The sequence below is a fragment of the Ailuropoda melanoleuca genome, chromosome 13, assembly GCF_002007445.2.
Source record: "Ailuropoda melanoleuca isolate Jingjing chromosome 13, ASM200744v2, whole genome shotgun sequence".
NCBI lineage: Eukaryota > Metazoa > Chordata > Mammalia > Carnivora > Ursidae > Ailuropoda > Ailuropoda melanoleuca.
Window position 1 is genome coordinate 60,979,711 of NC_048230.1, and position 11,941 is coordinate 60,991,651.

At 39.8% G+C, this 11,941-nt stretch overlaps 1 protein-coding gene across 2 annotated transcripts; it reads left to right on the plus strand.

The window, feature by feature from the left end:
• Nucleotides 1-114: 114 nt before the first annotated feature.
• On the plus strand, nt 115-11,941 carry OSER1 (oxidative stress responsive serine rich 1). Of its 2 annotated transcripts, XM_019797658.2 has the most exons (5): nt 127-261; nt 2,497-2,583; nt 4,086-4,202; nt 7,101-7,214; nt 10,705-11,941. In XM_019797658.2, the coding sequence occupies exons 3-5, from the start codon at nt 4,126-4,128 to the stop codon at nt 11,390-11,392; spliced, it is 879 nt and encodes a 292-aa protein (XP_019653217.1). In that variant the 5' UTR covers nt 127-261; nt 2,497-2,583; nt 4,086-4,125; the 3' UTR covers nt 11,393-11,941. The 2 variants fall into 2 exon arrangements, with proteins under 2 accessions (XP_002917406.1, XP_019653217.1); XM_002917360.4 differs by lacking the exon at nt 2,497-2,583 and having other exon boundaries at nt 115-261.

Consider the following 11,941-nt stretch of genomic DNA (forward strand, 5'->3'; position numbering starts at 1 on the left):
GCGGGTACAGGGCTTTTGAGAGGCAAGGCCGGTGCCCCGCGCCTGCGCAGCCACCGCCTGCCGCGCTGCCTAGTCACTGGGGTGGGAGGAGCATGAGCAGGGGGCGGGGTGCGTGGCTGAGTGACGCAGGCGCAGTGCGACTCCGGAGGCGCGGGCTGGCCCCTCCGCGGGTTTGGATCCGGGTCAGTCAGGCGCCGCGATCGGGGAGAGACGATCTGAACTGACGGGACTGGATTCCCGGAGCGCCCCAGCTGCGAGGAGGTGAGTGCCTTGACGTGACGGGGAGGGGCCCCGGCATCGCGTTTCGGCCTGCCGGTCCGGCTTGGCCTTGGGCGGCTTCCCCTGGGCCCGCCCGCTTCTCGTCGCGTCGCCCCCCGGCGCTGACTGCCTGGGCCGGGCCGGGCCTGGGCCTCTCCGCGCCCCCTCGGCCGCCGCGGCCTGGGTCGGCCCAAGCTCCGCTCTCTCTCCCCTTCCCGCGCCCCTGCGGTCCCCGCCGCGTCCCGCCCCTCCGCCCGCTCCTGCCCGGCTGTAGCTTCCCCTTTTCGCCTTCCTTGGTCGCCCTTTGCCTCTTCCCGCCCTTTCCCGCTTGTTTCTGAGCCCCAGCCTCGTTGGCTGCCTCTTCGGTTCCGCTCCCGCCTTCTCCTGCATCCCTTGCGCCCCGGCGCAACTCCAGCCTCTCGTTCTGGCCGGGGGAGCATCCAGTAGAGGCACCTTTCCAGCTGGAGACCCGGGCGGACAGAGCTGGGGCCTTAGACAGCTCTCCACCACCCGAGTACCGCCCTCCGCTCCGATTCTGACCTTTCCCCCTGATCTTGTTTAATCGCGACCCATCCAGAGTCGGGGGCGTGTGGGGGGGGACAGAAATAACACCGTGCTTTTGCTCTACCTCGAGAGTGTAGGGGGTGAGAGAGTGTGTAGAGAGAGATGTGAATGTGTTTTGGACTGTGGGCAGATAGTTTCAACCTAGACTTGTTTGTGTCATAAGGGGGTTGCAGGACAGGGTTTTCTTTCCCGCACTCCGCGCTTCCCGGGAGGCTGGGAAAGTTTCTAAATCTTTAACATTGTGATGACACGCTTACGCGGGGATCCTTTATTGATCGATCTCAGGTCTTTTCAGGGTCCTGGAAATTTGTATCTGGGCTTGAGGTTAAAAGAGGTCATGGTTAAAACTACAAGATATAAATAAGAGTGTGACACATGCTATTCGTTGAAAGTCAGAGAAAACCAGGAATTTGCCCTTTTGATGGAGGAACTTAGGAGAATTTTACTTGTCATTTTTGAAAGGTTGGGAAAATCCGAGGCAGTTAAATTTGCCCCTTGTGATTTAACTTAAAACAATACAAAGTAACTTCTAATAGGCCTTTAAACTTTGATCTCTTTGGGAATTGTTCCATTTTCAAGAAGTCAGTGAAGTGAAAATGGCAAGAAATGTCTCCACAAATTTAATGTTAACGAAAAAGGGCAAACCAATTATATGTTTCCCGGAGTTGTACAACTCTTGATTTGAGTGAATGGGAAGCTAGGAATACAGAGGAGCATAATAAGCCTGTTGCAATTAATTATAAACATGGTCTGATTTAGCTCTTAAGGTCATGTCTAAGACTCGCCTTTGCTCTGGGTTAATGTAACAGGGAAAGGGTGCATAAACAGAATATTGGAAGTCTGAAAATAGTTTAGACAGAACTTCATTCCTAAAGTTTTAGTCTATAGCCAGTTTTTATTTTGGTCTATTTTGGTTTTCAAATAATAGATCTTTTGGTGTGTCAACAAGAATGTTAGCTAAGTTTGTATAAACATCTAGAGGTCACCTGCAGTGCCATTAAGTTAGGACTGTATAATTAAAAATTACATATCTGGGTGCAAAGCTTCTTAGCACAGTGTTAGGGCAGGAATGAGATTCCAACTCTTACAGGAACAGGGTTCACAGTCCTGTGTGTCAGGTTTATCCTTCTATCCCTAACATCCAGTCTAGTGCTAAAGCACATGGTAGGGATTCTGTAAATATTTGTGGATGGAATGAATTTCTGCCTATAGAATTAAGCAGTGTGTATTTAGATGTGATGTGTACTGATTTCCAGAGAGTCCCGGAAAAGGGTTTGTGTGGGGTCCTCAGGGATGGGGAGACTCTTCAGATTGTTTAACTCTGTAAGGGCCAATAGTCTGAGCATTTGACTGACTGGTCATAAAGTAATTGAGGAAAACTATAAGCCAAACTTTAATTTAGTTCTACCAGCAGGAAGAATTTGTTTATAATCTCTGGTAGCGCTCTTTTAGGTACTGTGGAGTTTCAAAAATATTAGGATATGTGATCTTTGCTTGCCTCTCTCCCCAGATATATAGGACACTAATGTGTATCTGGGGGAGGATCCCCCTCTAAATCCAAAAGCATTAGAAACCAGCAAAATATGGAATTAATAATGTTTCCTCAAGTTCTTGTACTGGTTAAATAAACCAGCAAGAATATGTGGGGAGTGTGTTCAAATTTTTTTATTTAAGAAGTTGCAGTAAAAGCTTAGCTGAATTCTTTGGAGACTATTTTCAGTGTTCACCGGAGTGATCTGCCTAAAATACCTTCTTCTACATGTAAGTAAATAAATAAATGAAATAAGCGAGTAGTGTTAATGCCTTGCTGCTTTATTCTGCCACTGGTACTATATGATTACATTATATCAAACATATTATGACACCCTGACCTTTGGAATATTAGAGGTCTCACAATAACCTCAAACTCACCCCTGAGAAATAAGCAGTTAAGGAATCAGAGAAGTTACAAGTGTCCACAGAGAGGCACTGCTCCTTCTGAGAGTGCCTGGGGGGGCGGGGGGAAGGGGGGGTTAGATGGGGTTAGCAGGTTAGAAATAAGGAAAAGGTAAAGTTAATTCTTTGCTTCACAAATCCACCATTTTATATTTTTTGTCTTACCTTTTTTCTTTCTGATTCTCTATGATCATAGATACTGATTTATTTTTTGTTCAGATTTAATGTTAACTAATGTTAACTAATTAATTCCCTTAGTGGAAAAATACGGAAACTAGATTTCAAAGGATTTATTAACAGACTTCTCTGCTTCTCTGTTGTACCTCTTATTGCTTTGATTGGCTCCTGTTCCCCTTTTCTTTAAGTATAAAAATCAAGGTGGAAGAATGGAGAACTGGTTGATTAAGTGGAGATCATTTAAAGGTGCATCTACAGAAAAATAATTTATGTAATTTTTTACTTTCCACCTTTTTCTTTTGGCAAAGTTTGTTCTATTTATCTTTTCGAGTTGTATGCATAGCTCATTTATTTTCTATCTTGTATAATAATTAAAATAATTCAAAGCTAAAAAAATGAAGGTATCAAACTTACTGGTAAGAGTGTGGAATAATCAGTAATCATTGAAACATATTTGTAATCCTGCTTTAACAATGGTAACATCTTGATATATGAGTATGAATATTTATATGAATATGAATAGTGATACCTGGTCAGGATTGCTTTAGAGAGATGCTATCATGTGTCACGAAGTTATACTTAACGGGAATTGTTGGGGTTGGACCACACAAATACTCAGTATCACTGTAAAGAATCAGAGTGTTGTAGGTTGAGCTTTTTCCATTTATTTTTGGTGCAAAGGTCATTTTGTCTGTAGGTTTCTAACCTGTGCAATTGGATGAATTTTTACCCCCATGTTAAAAAGTATACTTAAACACAGATTTCAGGTGATCTAGTTTCCAAAGCTCTGTAACAGGATATTGGCATAAAGTATTTGGACAGTTTAAATTCTATCATAATAATTGAGTAAGATAGAATTATTGAATCACTGTGTTGTACATCCGAAACTAATATAACATGTCAACTATACGTCAATAAAAAAAATCTGTTATAATAAATACATATTTCTGTATCATTTCATTTGTCTTTTCTTAAGAAATAAAACCTACAGTCCCCAACTGTCTACACTGAAAATTCCTTTTAGAAATAGAAATTTGCTTTTTTTCCCCCCAACAAGTAGTAATAGTATCGGGAATATAGATTTTAACAAAAGGTATACTTTTGAACCTACCAGTTTTCACTTTGCTCATTTTATTTTTATTTTATTTTAGTATTAACGGCAGCGCCCATAGTAGTGTAAAAACTTTCACAATGAAATCCGAAGCCAAGGATGGAGAGGAGGAGAGTCTACAGACCGCTTTCAAGAAACTAAGAGTGGATGCATCAGGGTAATTAAATCTGTACTATGTTGTTTGGGAATTGTTTACTAGATTTAAGTAGCTTTTTCCACTGAAGAAGATCTTGTCTTCTAAAATTTCTCATTATTCATAAAAGATAAAAATGTTAACAGTGTGACATTCTACCAAATTTTGCACAGCATTATTTTACTTATAAAAGAAACTCTTAATGTTAAATTTTGAAAAGTAGCAGCTCATTCGTACTTCCAGGTTGGGTGTTTTGGTTTCCCTTAGTTTTGAGGAAGGTTGCCTACCTCGGTATTTAATCAAAATTATCAAGCAGTGTCCCGTCAGGAATTTCCTCATACATCTCTAGGGAATCACAGTGTTTTTCCCTAAAAGTGAATTGGCTCCACAGAAATCCGCAGACATTCTCGATTTCATATGCTCTGATTGCTAAGTCTATCACTATGGAAACCTCTTTTCATTAGGGTTCTGTCCCTGAGATCAATAATGTTGGACCCTTTAGCCAAACTAATTAGAGCACCTGCAGACCAGCTGCTGTCTGAATGTTAATATTTCGCCCTTTGCAAAATGTTCTGTGCAGGACTGTTTTCATCCCCATTCTTCACCCCAGGCCAGAGGAAATCTCAGATCTTTGACAGATACAGGAATATTTCTTTTCATGAATGGAAAATAAACCCTAGAAGCTTAGAGTAGAACACTTCACAACAAGTAATAATCACGGAGATTTATTACTCACTATGCCCTAGACACTGGCTTAAGTTTCTGTACACATTATGTAATTCTCACTACCAATTTAGAAGATAGATATTATAGTTATTCCAGTTTACAGATGAGCTACAGATGAATTAAGTCACTTGCTAAAGGTCACATTGGTTAGAAGTGGTAGAGTCAGAATTTGAACCCAATTTGCCTCCAGAAACTGTGCTCTTAACCATTCCTTTATAAGATACCTTGAAGACAACATGAAGAGTTGCACACAGTACTTGGCACATAGTAAAAATTAAATAGTTGTTGTTAGGGCTGTTTGCTTACTGCTAGTACGTTTTTTGTTTGTTTGTTTGTTTCTTTTTTTGGCCTACCAGGTGATATACTAATGGGTTTGCACAAGAACTGTTAATGGTGCCCCCATTTGCTTCAGTGAGACTTCATTCTCCTCCCAGAGGCTTTTCTGATACGGCCATCTTGCCATTTAAATTGATCAGTAATTTTTAAGTCATTTTGGGAAGTAAAAACAAAGTAGAGAAATAGATAGTTCCAGATTATGGTCACATCTCTTAGTGATTTCTGGTATAGAAATAATTTTTTTAATCAGGAAAATGCTAGGAATGTGTGTACACATACACAAACATATTCAAATAAATCCCTGAATGTATGAATTCATATGAGTAACTCTTCATACACAGATTTCTTTCATGGTGTTTTAAGAAGTTGGAACATAAAATTAAGCTATTTCAATGCCCCTAAAAATTACCTGGAACATTAAAAACAACAGCAACAAAACCTTTGAAGATGCGATATCTGACCATAGATATTGGTCAGATATGGCGTCTTTGTAGTGTGTGATCTGCCTGAAGTAAAATTACAGAAAGGGAAGGAGCAGTGGAGAACATTTGAGAAAGCCAAATAAAAGTGTAAGGGGTGAGTCATTACCATGACTAAGCAGAATAAGGCTTGTGTAATGTATCATATGGCTCTGGTTGTTTCATACTGTTGCTGATTTACAAACAGGACATCTGAGGTACTGACTCATAACTAACCAGGCCTTGCCAGGAATTTAGCATGATCCTGTTCAACAGGTTTCGATTCCCAATGGTATTTGTCTTATCAGGATAAATCTCTATATATTTATTAGAAAACAACATAATCCTTTTTATCTGATTATAAAATAACACATGCTTATTATAGAAAAATTCACAGAAACAAAAAGGAAGTAAAAATCTCAGCTTAACATACTGCTGTTAACAATCTAGACCATCTGTACTTAACACCATATAGTTTTTTGACATAGTTGAGATCATAATATATGTATAGTTGTTTATCTAATGCTGTTTTCTCTTAATGTTATGTTATAAGCATTATCTTGTGTCATTCAAGGTCTTTGTAACTAAATTTTTAATAAATTCCTAATATTCCATTGAATAGATGTGTTATCATTTATATAATGTAGTATTTTCGATTTTCTTCTGAGCATTTAGGTTATTCCTGTTACTTTTTATTTTAAATTAATTTCAGTGAGCATCCTTTTACTTAGTAGATAATTGTTTCTTTCTAAAGGATTGTTACTAATACCACAGCATGTATAGTAGGAGCCCAGTGTGTGTGTGTATATATGTGTATATTGAAAAGGTCTGGAAGGATTTATACCAAAATGTTAATGTTGTAAATCTCTGGGTTGTGAGATTATAGACGTTCTTTTTTTTACTCAAATTTTTTCATCTTCTTTACTGGGAACCCATATTACTTCTGTAATTTTAAATTGCAAAGATTTAACTTCCAGTAATATTTCCAGTTTATTAGTTGTCAAAAATACGCATTTTCAAGTTAGAGTGAGTCTCCTGAGGTTTTTGCTCCTCAACTTAGTTCTCATGGCTTTGATTTGCCCGCATAAAATAAGTGGTCAGTGTCATTAGGGTTCTCTGTGGACGTAAGGCCTTATCTGCCCCAGATAAACAGCCTAAAAGTCTATTTATATCCTGCTGCTGGTCATACTTAAGAATTACTCTTGGCTTCTGATTCTGCAACCATGGGCTTTTAAGGATCCCCTAAATTTGGTTTTGGAGGAAAATTTACTCTAAAAGATGAGCAACTTTTTGAGAAACCCAAACGACAGAGAAAGGTATTAATATAAGTTGTGTTGGTGAGAACAGTAAGTTCTCCTACTTTCAGTTTTCTGTAAGCAGTAAACTTCATTGTTTTCTTCAGGTCCATAGTATCACTGTCTGTTGGAGAAGGCACAAATGTCAGAGCATCAGTCAGAACAGCAGTGGATGATACCAAACTGAAAACCTCGTGTGCATCTAAAGACAGTTGGCACGGGTAAGAGCTTCTTACTGCAGATGGGTTGTGTCCCAATACTTTACAATACTACTGGACTTTCCTGAGTATCCAGAAAAGAGTATGTTAGATACCAAACCCCAAGCCCAGTGATTAGACATGAGCCATTCTTCTCAATTGAGAATTTGCTGAGACTTGCCATGTGGCTTGGTTTATAGTCAATTTTTATAAATGTCCTATGTGTGTTTGTGAAGAATGAGTTTTCTCTAATCATTCTTTCGTTTCTTTTATGTCCATTAAGTCAGGCTTTTAAATGTATTATTTGAATATTTTTTCCACAGTTTTTTTTTCAATCTATCAATAATTGAGAGATGTATGTTGAAATCTTCCCTATGGGAGTTAATTTGTCTGTTTTCCCCTTAAGTTCCATATTTTTATTTTGTGTATTTTGAAGCCATTTTGTTAGGATTATACAGTCCAGGTTCATACCAGTTTAGAGTTTTTTCTTCTGAATTGAGATTTTTAATGATGTAAGTGACATTCTTAGTTCCTCGTAATGGCTAGTCTTAAAGTCTGTTTTTGCCAGAATTGATATAGTTGATCCAGTTGTCTTTTGGTTGGTATTTGCCTATTGTATCATTTTTTGTCTTTTATTTTCAAACATTATTTGTTTTAAAATTTTAGACGTGTTTCATAAATACGTATGGCTTATTTTGTTTTATTCATTCTGATAATCTTTTTAAAACTGAGTTCAGTGCATTTACATTTATTTTGATTATTGATTGATATATTTAGACTTGTTTCTGCTATTTTACTTTATGCTACTTGTCCTGCTTCTTTGTGTTTGATTTTTGTTTGTTTTTTTACTCTTCCTGCCTTCCCTTTTCTTCTCCCCTCCTTTTAAAAAATTGTTTGAAATAGGTTTGTTTTTTCCCCCCACCACTTTTCCTTCCACTGGCTGGGAAATTATATGCTGTGTTTCTGTTCTTTTATTAGTTAGCCTTGAAATTCCACCATACGTGCTTATTAACAAAGACAAAAGTTATTACAGTGACTCTTGAACAACACGGAGGTTAGGGACGCTAACTTCTGTGCAGGTCAAAAATCCATATATAACTTTTGACTCCCCCAGACTTTAATACTAGTAGCCCCTAGTTGACCAGAAGCCTTACAGATACCATAAACAGTCAATTAACACATATTTTTTGTGTTTTATGTATTATACAGTGTATTCTTACAATAAGATAGAAAAAAGAAAACTTTATTAAGAAAATTAGGAGGAAGAAAAAATACATTTGCAAGTACTATAGAAAATCCATGCATGTAAGCTTGCCCACCCAGTTTCAGACCCTTCTTGTTTAAGCATCAGCAGTGTTTTAACTCTCCTTATAATCTTCTTATTCTGACCTCCTGACTTCTATGTGTAGTTGCCCAATATTTTAGTTTTTTCACTTCTTTTTAATCTGACAAACAGGTTTTATTATTTAAATAAAGTGTTTGTTTATCTCATTTACAGTTTCTTTGTTCACAATTCTTGCATCTCAGACCTTCCATATAGGATGCTTGCCTTTCTTTCTTCCTAAAGTTCTTTCTCCAGAAATTCCTTCAGCAAAGATCTGTTGTTAGTAAATAGGGTCTCTCGTAGAACTCCCCATAGAATGAATTTGAATGGCTCCCTCTCCGTCCATGATATCATGTTCTATTGGTAAATATACTTTGCTTTATCTGAAAATGTCTTTGTTTCATCCTCGTTCTTGAAAGATACACCTGATTTGATATGCCTGAAGTCCTAGTTCTAGATATTTTCTCATAGCCCCGGAAGATACTCATTCTCTTCTGACTTCATTATTGATGTTGAAAAGTCAGCCTTCGATCTTACTGTTGTTCTTTTTGGGAATCTGTCTGGTCTCTGGCTGCCTTTAATAAGATGTTTCAGTTTTAGAGAATCTGCAGTTTTGCTGCAGTGGGTCTAGATGTGGATTGCTCTTTATTTGTCCTGTTTCAGGTGCTGCCTATATCTGTAGATCTCTTTCATCAATTCAGAAAATTTCTCAGCCCTTATCTCTTCAAAACTCACTTGTCCTCCATGCTCTATAGTCTTTTCTTGGGAAACTCGAGATTTCTTATTCTATCTGTGTTTTTTAACTTTTCCTACATTTTTCCAAGTCTCTGTACTACGTTTTAGGTCAGCGGTAGGCAAATTTTTTTTGTAAAGGGCCAGATAATAAATATTTTAGGCTTTGGAGGCCAAGAGGTGAGATTCAAGGATGTTATGTAGGTGTGTATGTAAGCGAGAAAATTCCTACCCTGCCCCACTTGCCTAATGCCCACCATCCTGGCTGGTGGACACACTTTGTGTTGAATTGCTTGTTTCAGGATGAAATGATTAGCTGGGTGGGATGGGGGGATGGGTGGCAATACTGAGTCAGTTTTACCCTGTGCCCCAGTGGTACCCAGATTCCAGCCCTTCTTTCCTCCAGAGAGCCCCACACAAGCCGCACTCTTGAACTGAGATGCCACCTCTCAGGTGCTGGCAGTTGCTGACAGCAGAGCCCCAACATGTAGATGGCACCAGCATGGGACCTCAGCAGTGGTGTGACACATCTGCTGGCCAGGAAGGCAGGCGTAGGGAGTAGAGACCAGGGTGAAGGGGGATACCCAGCCTGGTCTCTGTGGCTCCCAGTGCTAGCCCACAGGAGCAGTGTCTGTGGGCTGTATGAAAACAGCCAGTTTTGACCCATAGACTACAGTTGGCTGAACCCTGTTACAACTAATTCCGATTTATCTTCCAGTTCAGTATTTCTTTCTTAGCTCTATTCAGCTGCTTGGCCCAGCCATTTAATTTAATTTCAAATACAGGATTTCTTTTTATTTTTTAAAGTTCTTTTTGGTTCTGTTTTCAGTTTTGCTTGGCAGTTTTGAGTCTCTCTCTTTTTTTTTTTCCCTTTGCTCAACTCTTTTATTTATTTAAATATTTTATTAAAAGTTATGTAGAGCATCTGGTAATTCCCAATGTCTGAAAACTTGAGGGAGTCTAAATTTATTTGTCAGTGATAGAAATGAATCCTAAATCTGCTGCTGTATGTGGTAATCATGACTGCATGACATAGTGGCCATTTGCATCATCAGCCTCACACAGTGGTATGGAAGCTGTTATGTTCAGAGCACAGCGCATAACAGTTGGGCTTTACAGCATCAAGTGGGTTGGGGAGGGGTGCTTTTCCAGCCCCAGTGGCTGAAGATTCTCAGGCCAAGGGTTTGGATAGGGAAGTGTTCTGCACCCAGTGTTTGGCCCAAGAAATGCGATTAAAAACTACCCTTTACCTCTCCTGTGTCTATAGCTTACTAATAAGGAGATGCTGAGGTTTTTGAGACACAGACTTAGGCAGCTTGAAAATGGAGGTAGGCACATCTCTTTGGGGGAAACTTAGGACCTCAAACTTGAGAGGAGGTAGATTTTCAGCTATCACAAAGAATCCGTTTAGGAGAGCTGCGTGTCCCAACATCTTTTTGTGCACTGTTTTCCTCTTAGGTCTACAAGGAAGTCTTCACGAGGAGCAGTGAGAACCCAGCGTCGTCGACGTTCTAAGTCTCCTGTCCTTCATCCTCCAAAGTTTATACATTGCAGTACAATAGCTTCTTCTTCCAGCAGCCAGCTCAAGCACAAAAGCCAGACTGACTCCCCTGATAGCAGCAGTGGGCTGGGCATTTCCACCCCTAAAGAGTTCAATGCAGGAGAATGCTCTACATCTCTCGATACTAATCACACAGGGGCAATCGTTGAGCCTTTGAGAACTGCGGTTCCCAGGCTCCCATCAGAGAGTAAGAAGGAAGACACCTCTGATTCTACCCAAGTCTCCCAAGCAAGTCTCAAGGCCAATGATCTCTCTGACTTTCAATCCGTTTCCAAGCTAAACCAGGGCAAGCCATGTGCATGCATAGGCAAGGAGTGCCAGTGTAAGAGATGGCATGATATGGAAGTGTATTCCTTTTCAGGCCTGCAGAGTGTCCCTCCCTTGGCCCCAGAGCGAAGATCTATGCTTGAGGACTACTCTCAGTCGCTCCACACCAGAACTCTGTCTGGCTCCCCCCGCTCCTGTTCTGAGCAAGCTCGAGTCTATGTGGATGATGTGACCATTGAGGACCTGTCAGGCTACATGGAATATTACTTGTATATTCCCAAGAAAATGTCCCACATGGCAGAAATGATGTACACCTGATAGCAAGAAACTAAGTAATATGCTTTAAACCAATGAAGGGTTGTCAGAGAGATTTAGTTAATGGCAGACCTTGCGGCCACGTTATGTGAGAAGACGTCTCCTTCTGCTCACTGTGCTTGCAATAAAAACTTTTCTTGGCATCTCCGTTCATCTTCGTTCTTTAAACTTACACTCTGCGTTCTTACATACGCACCAAGGTGAGCAGATCAAAGGAAAATCCCTCCTCTTTAGAAAAGTTTCTGGGAGATGAAGAAACCATAATCATTTGACTGTTAGTGATGGGTATATGGTAAAAGCCTTTGTAAAGCAGTTCATTTTTCAGATCTGTTTAAGATTTGTTGGCCAAGGAAAATGAAACGTTTTGTAACCGGACTGAACATTCGTCGTACTGTAGTTGCCAGCCCAGAATCTTAGAAGTTATATGACTGATTTAAACCATCTCTGATTTAACACAAGTTTATTGTGTCTTTCAGGGTTCCTTAAGTTATTGTTAAGCCAGAGATCTAAGGTTTAGATTCAATATGAATAAACTAGCTGGCCCGCCCTGTA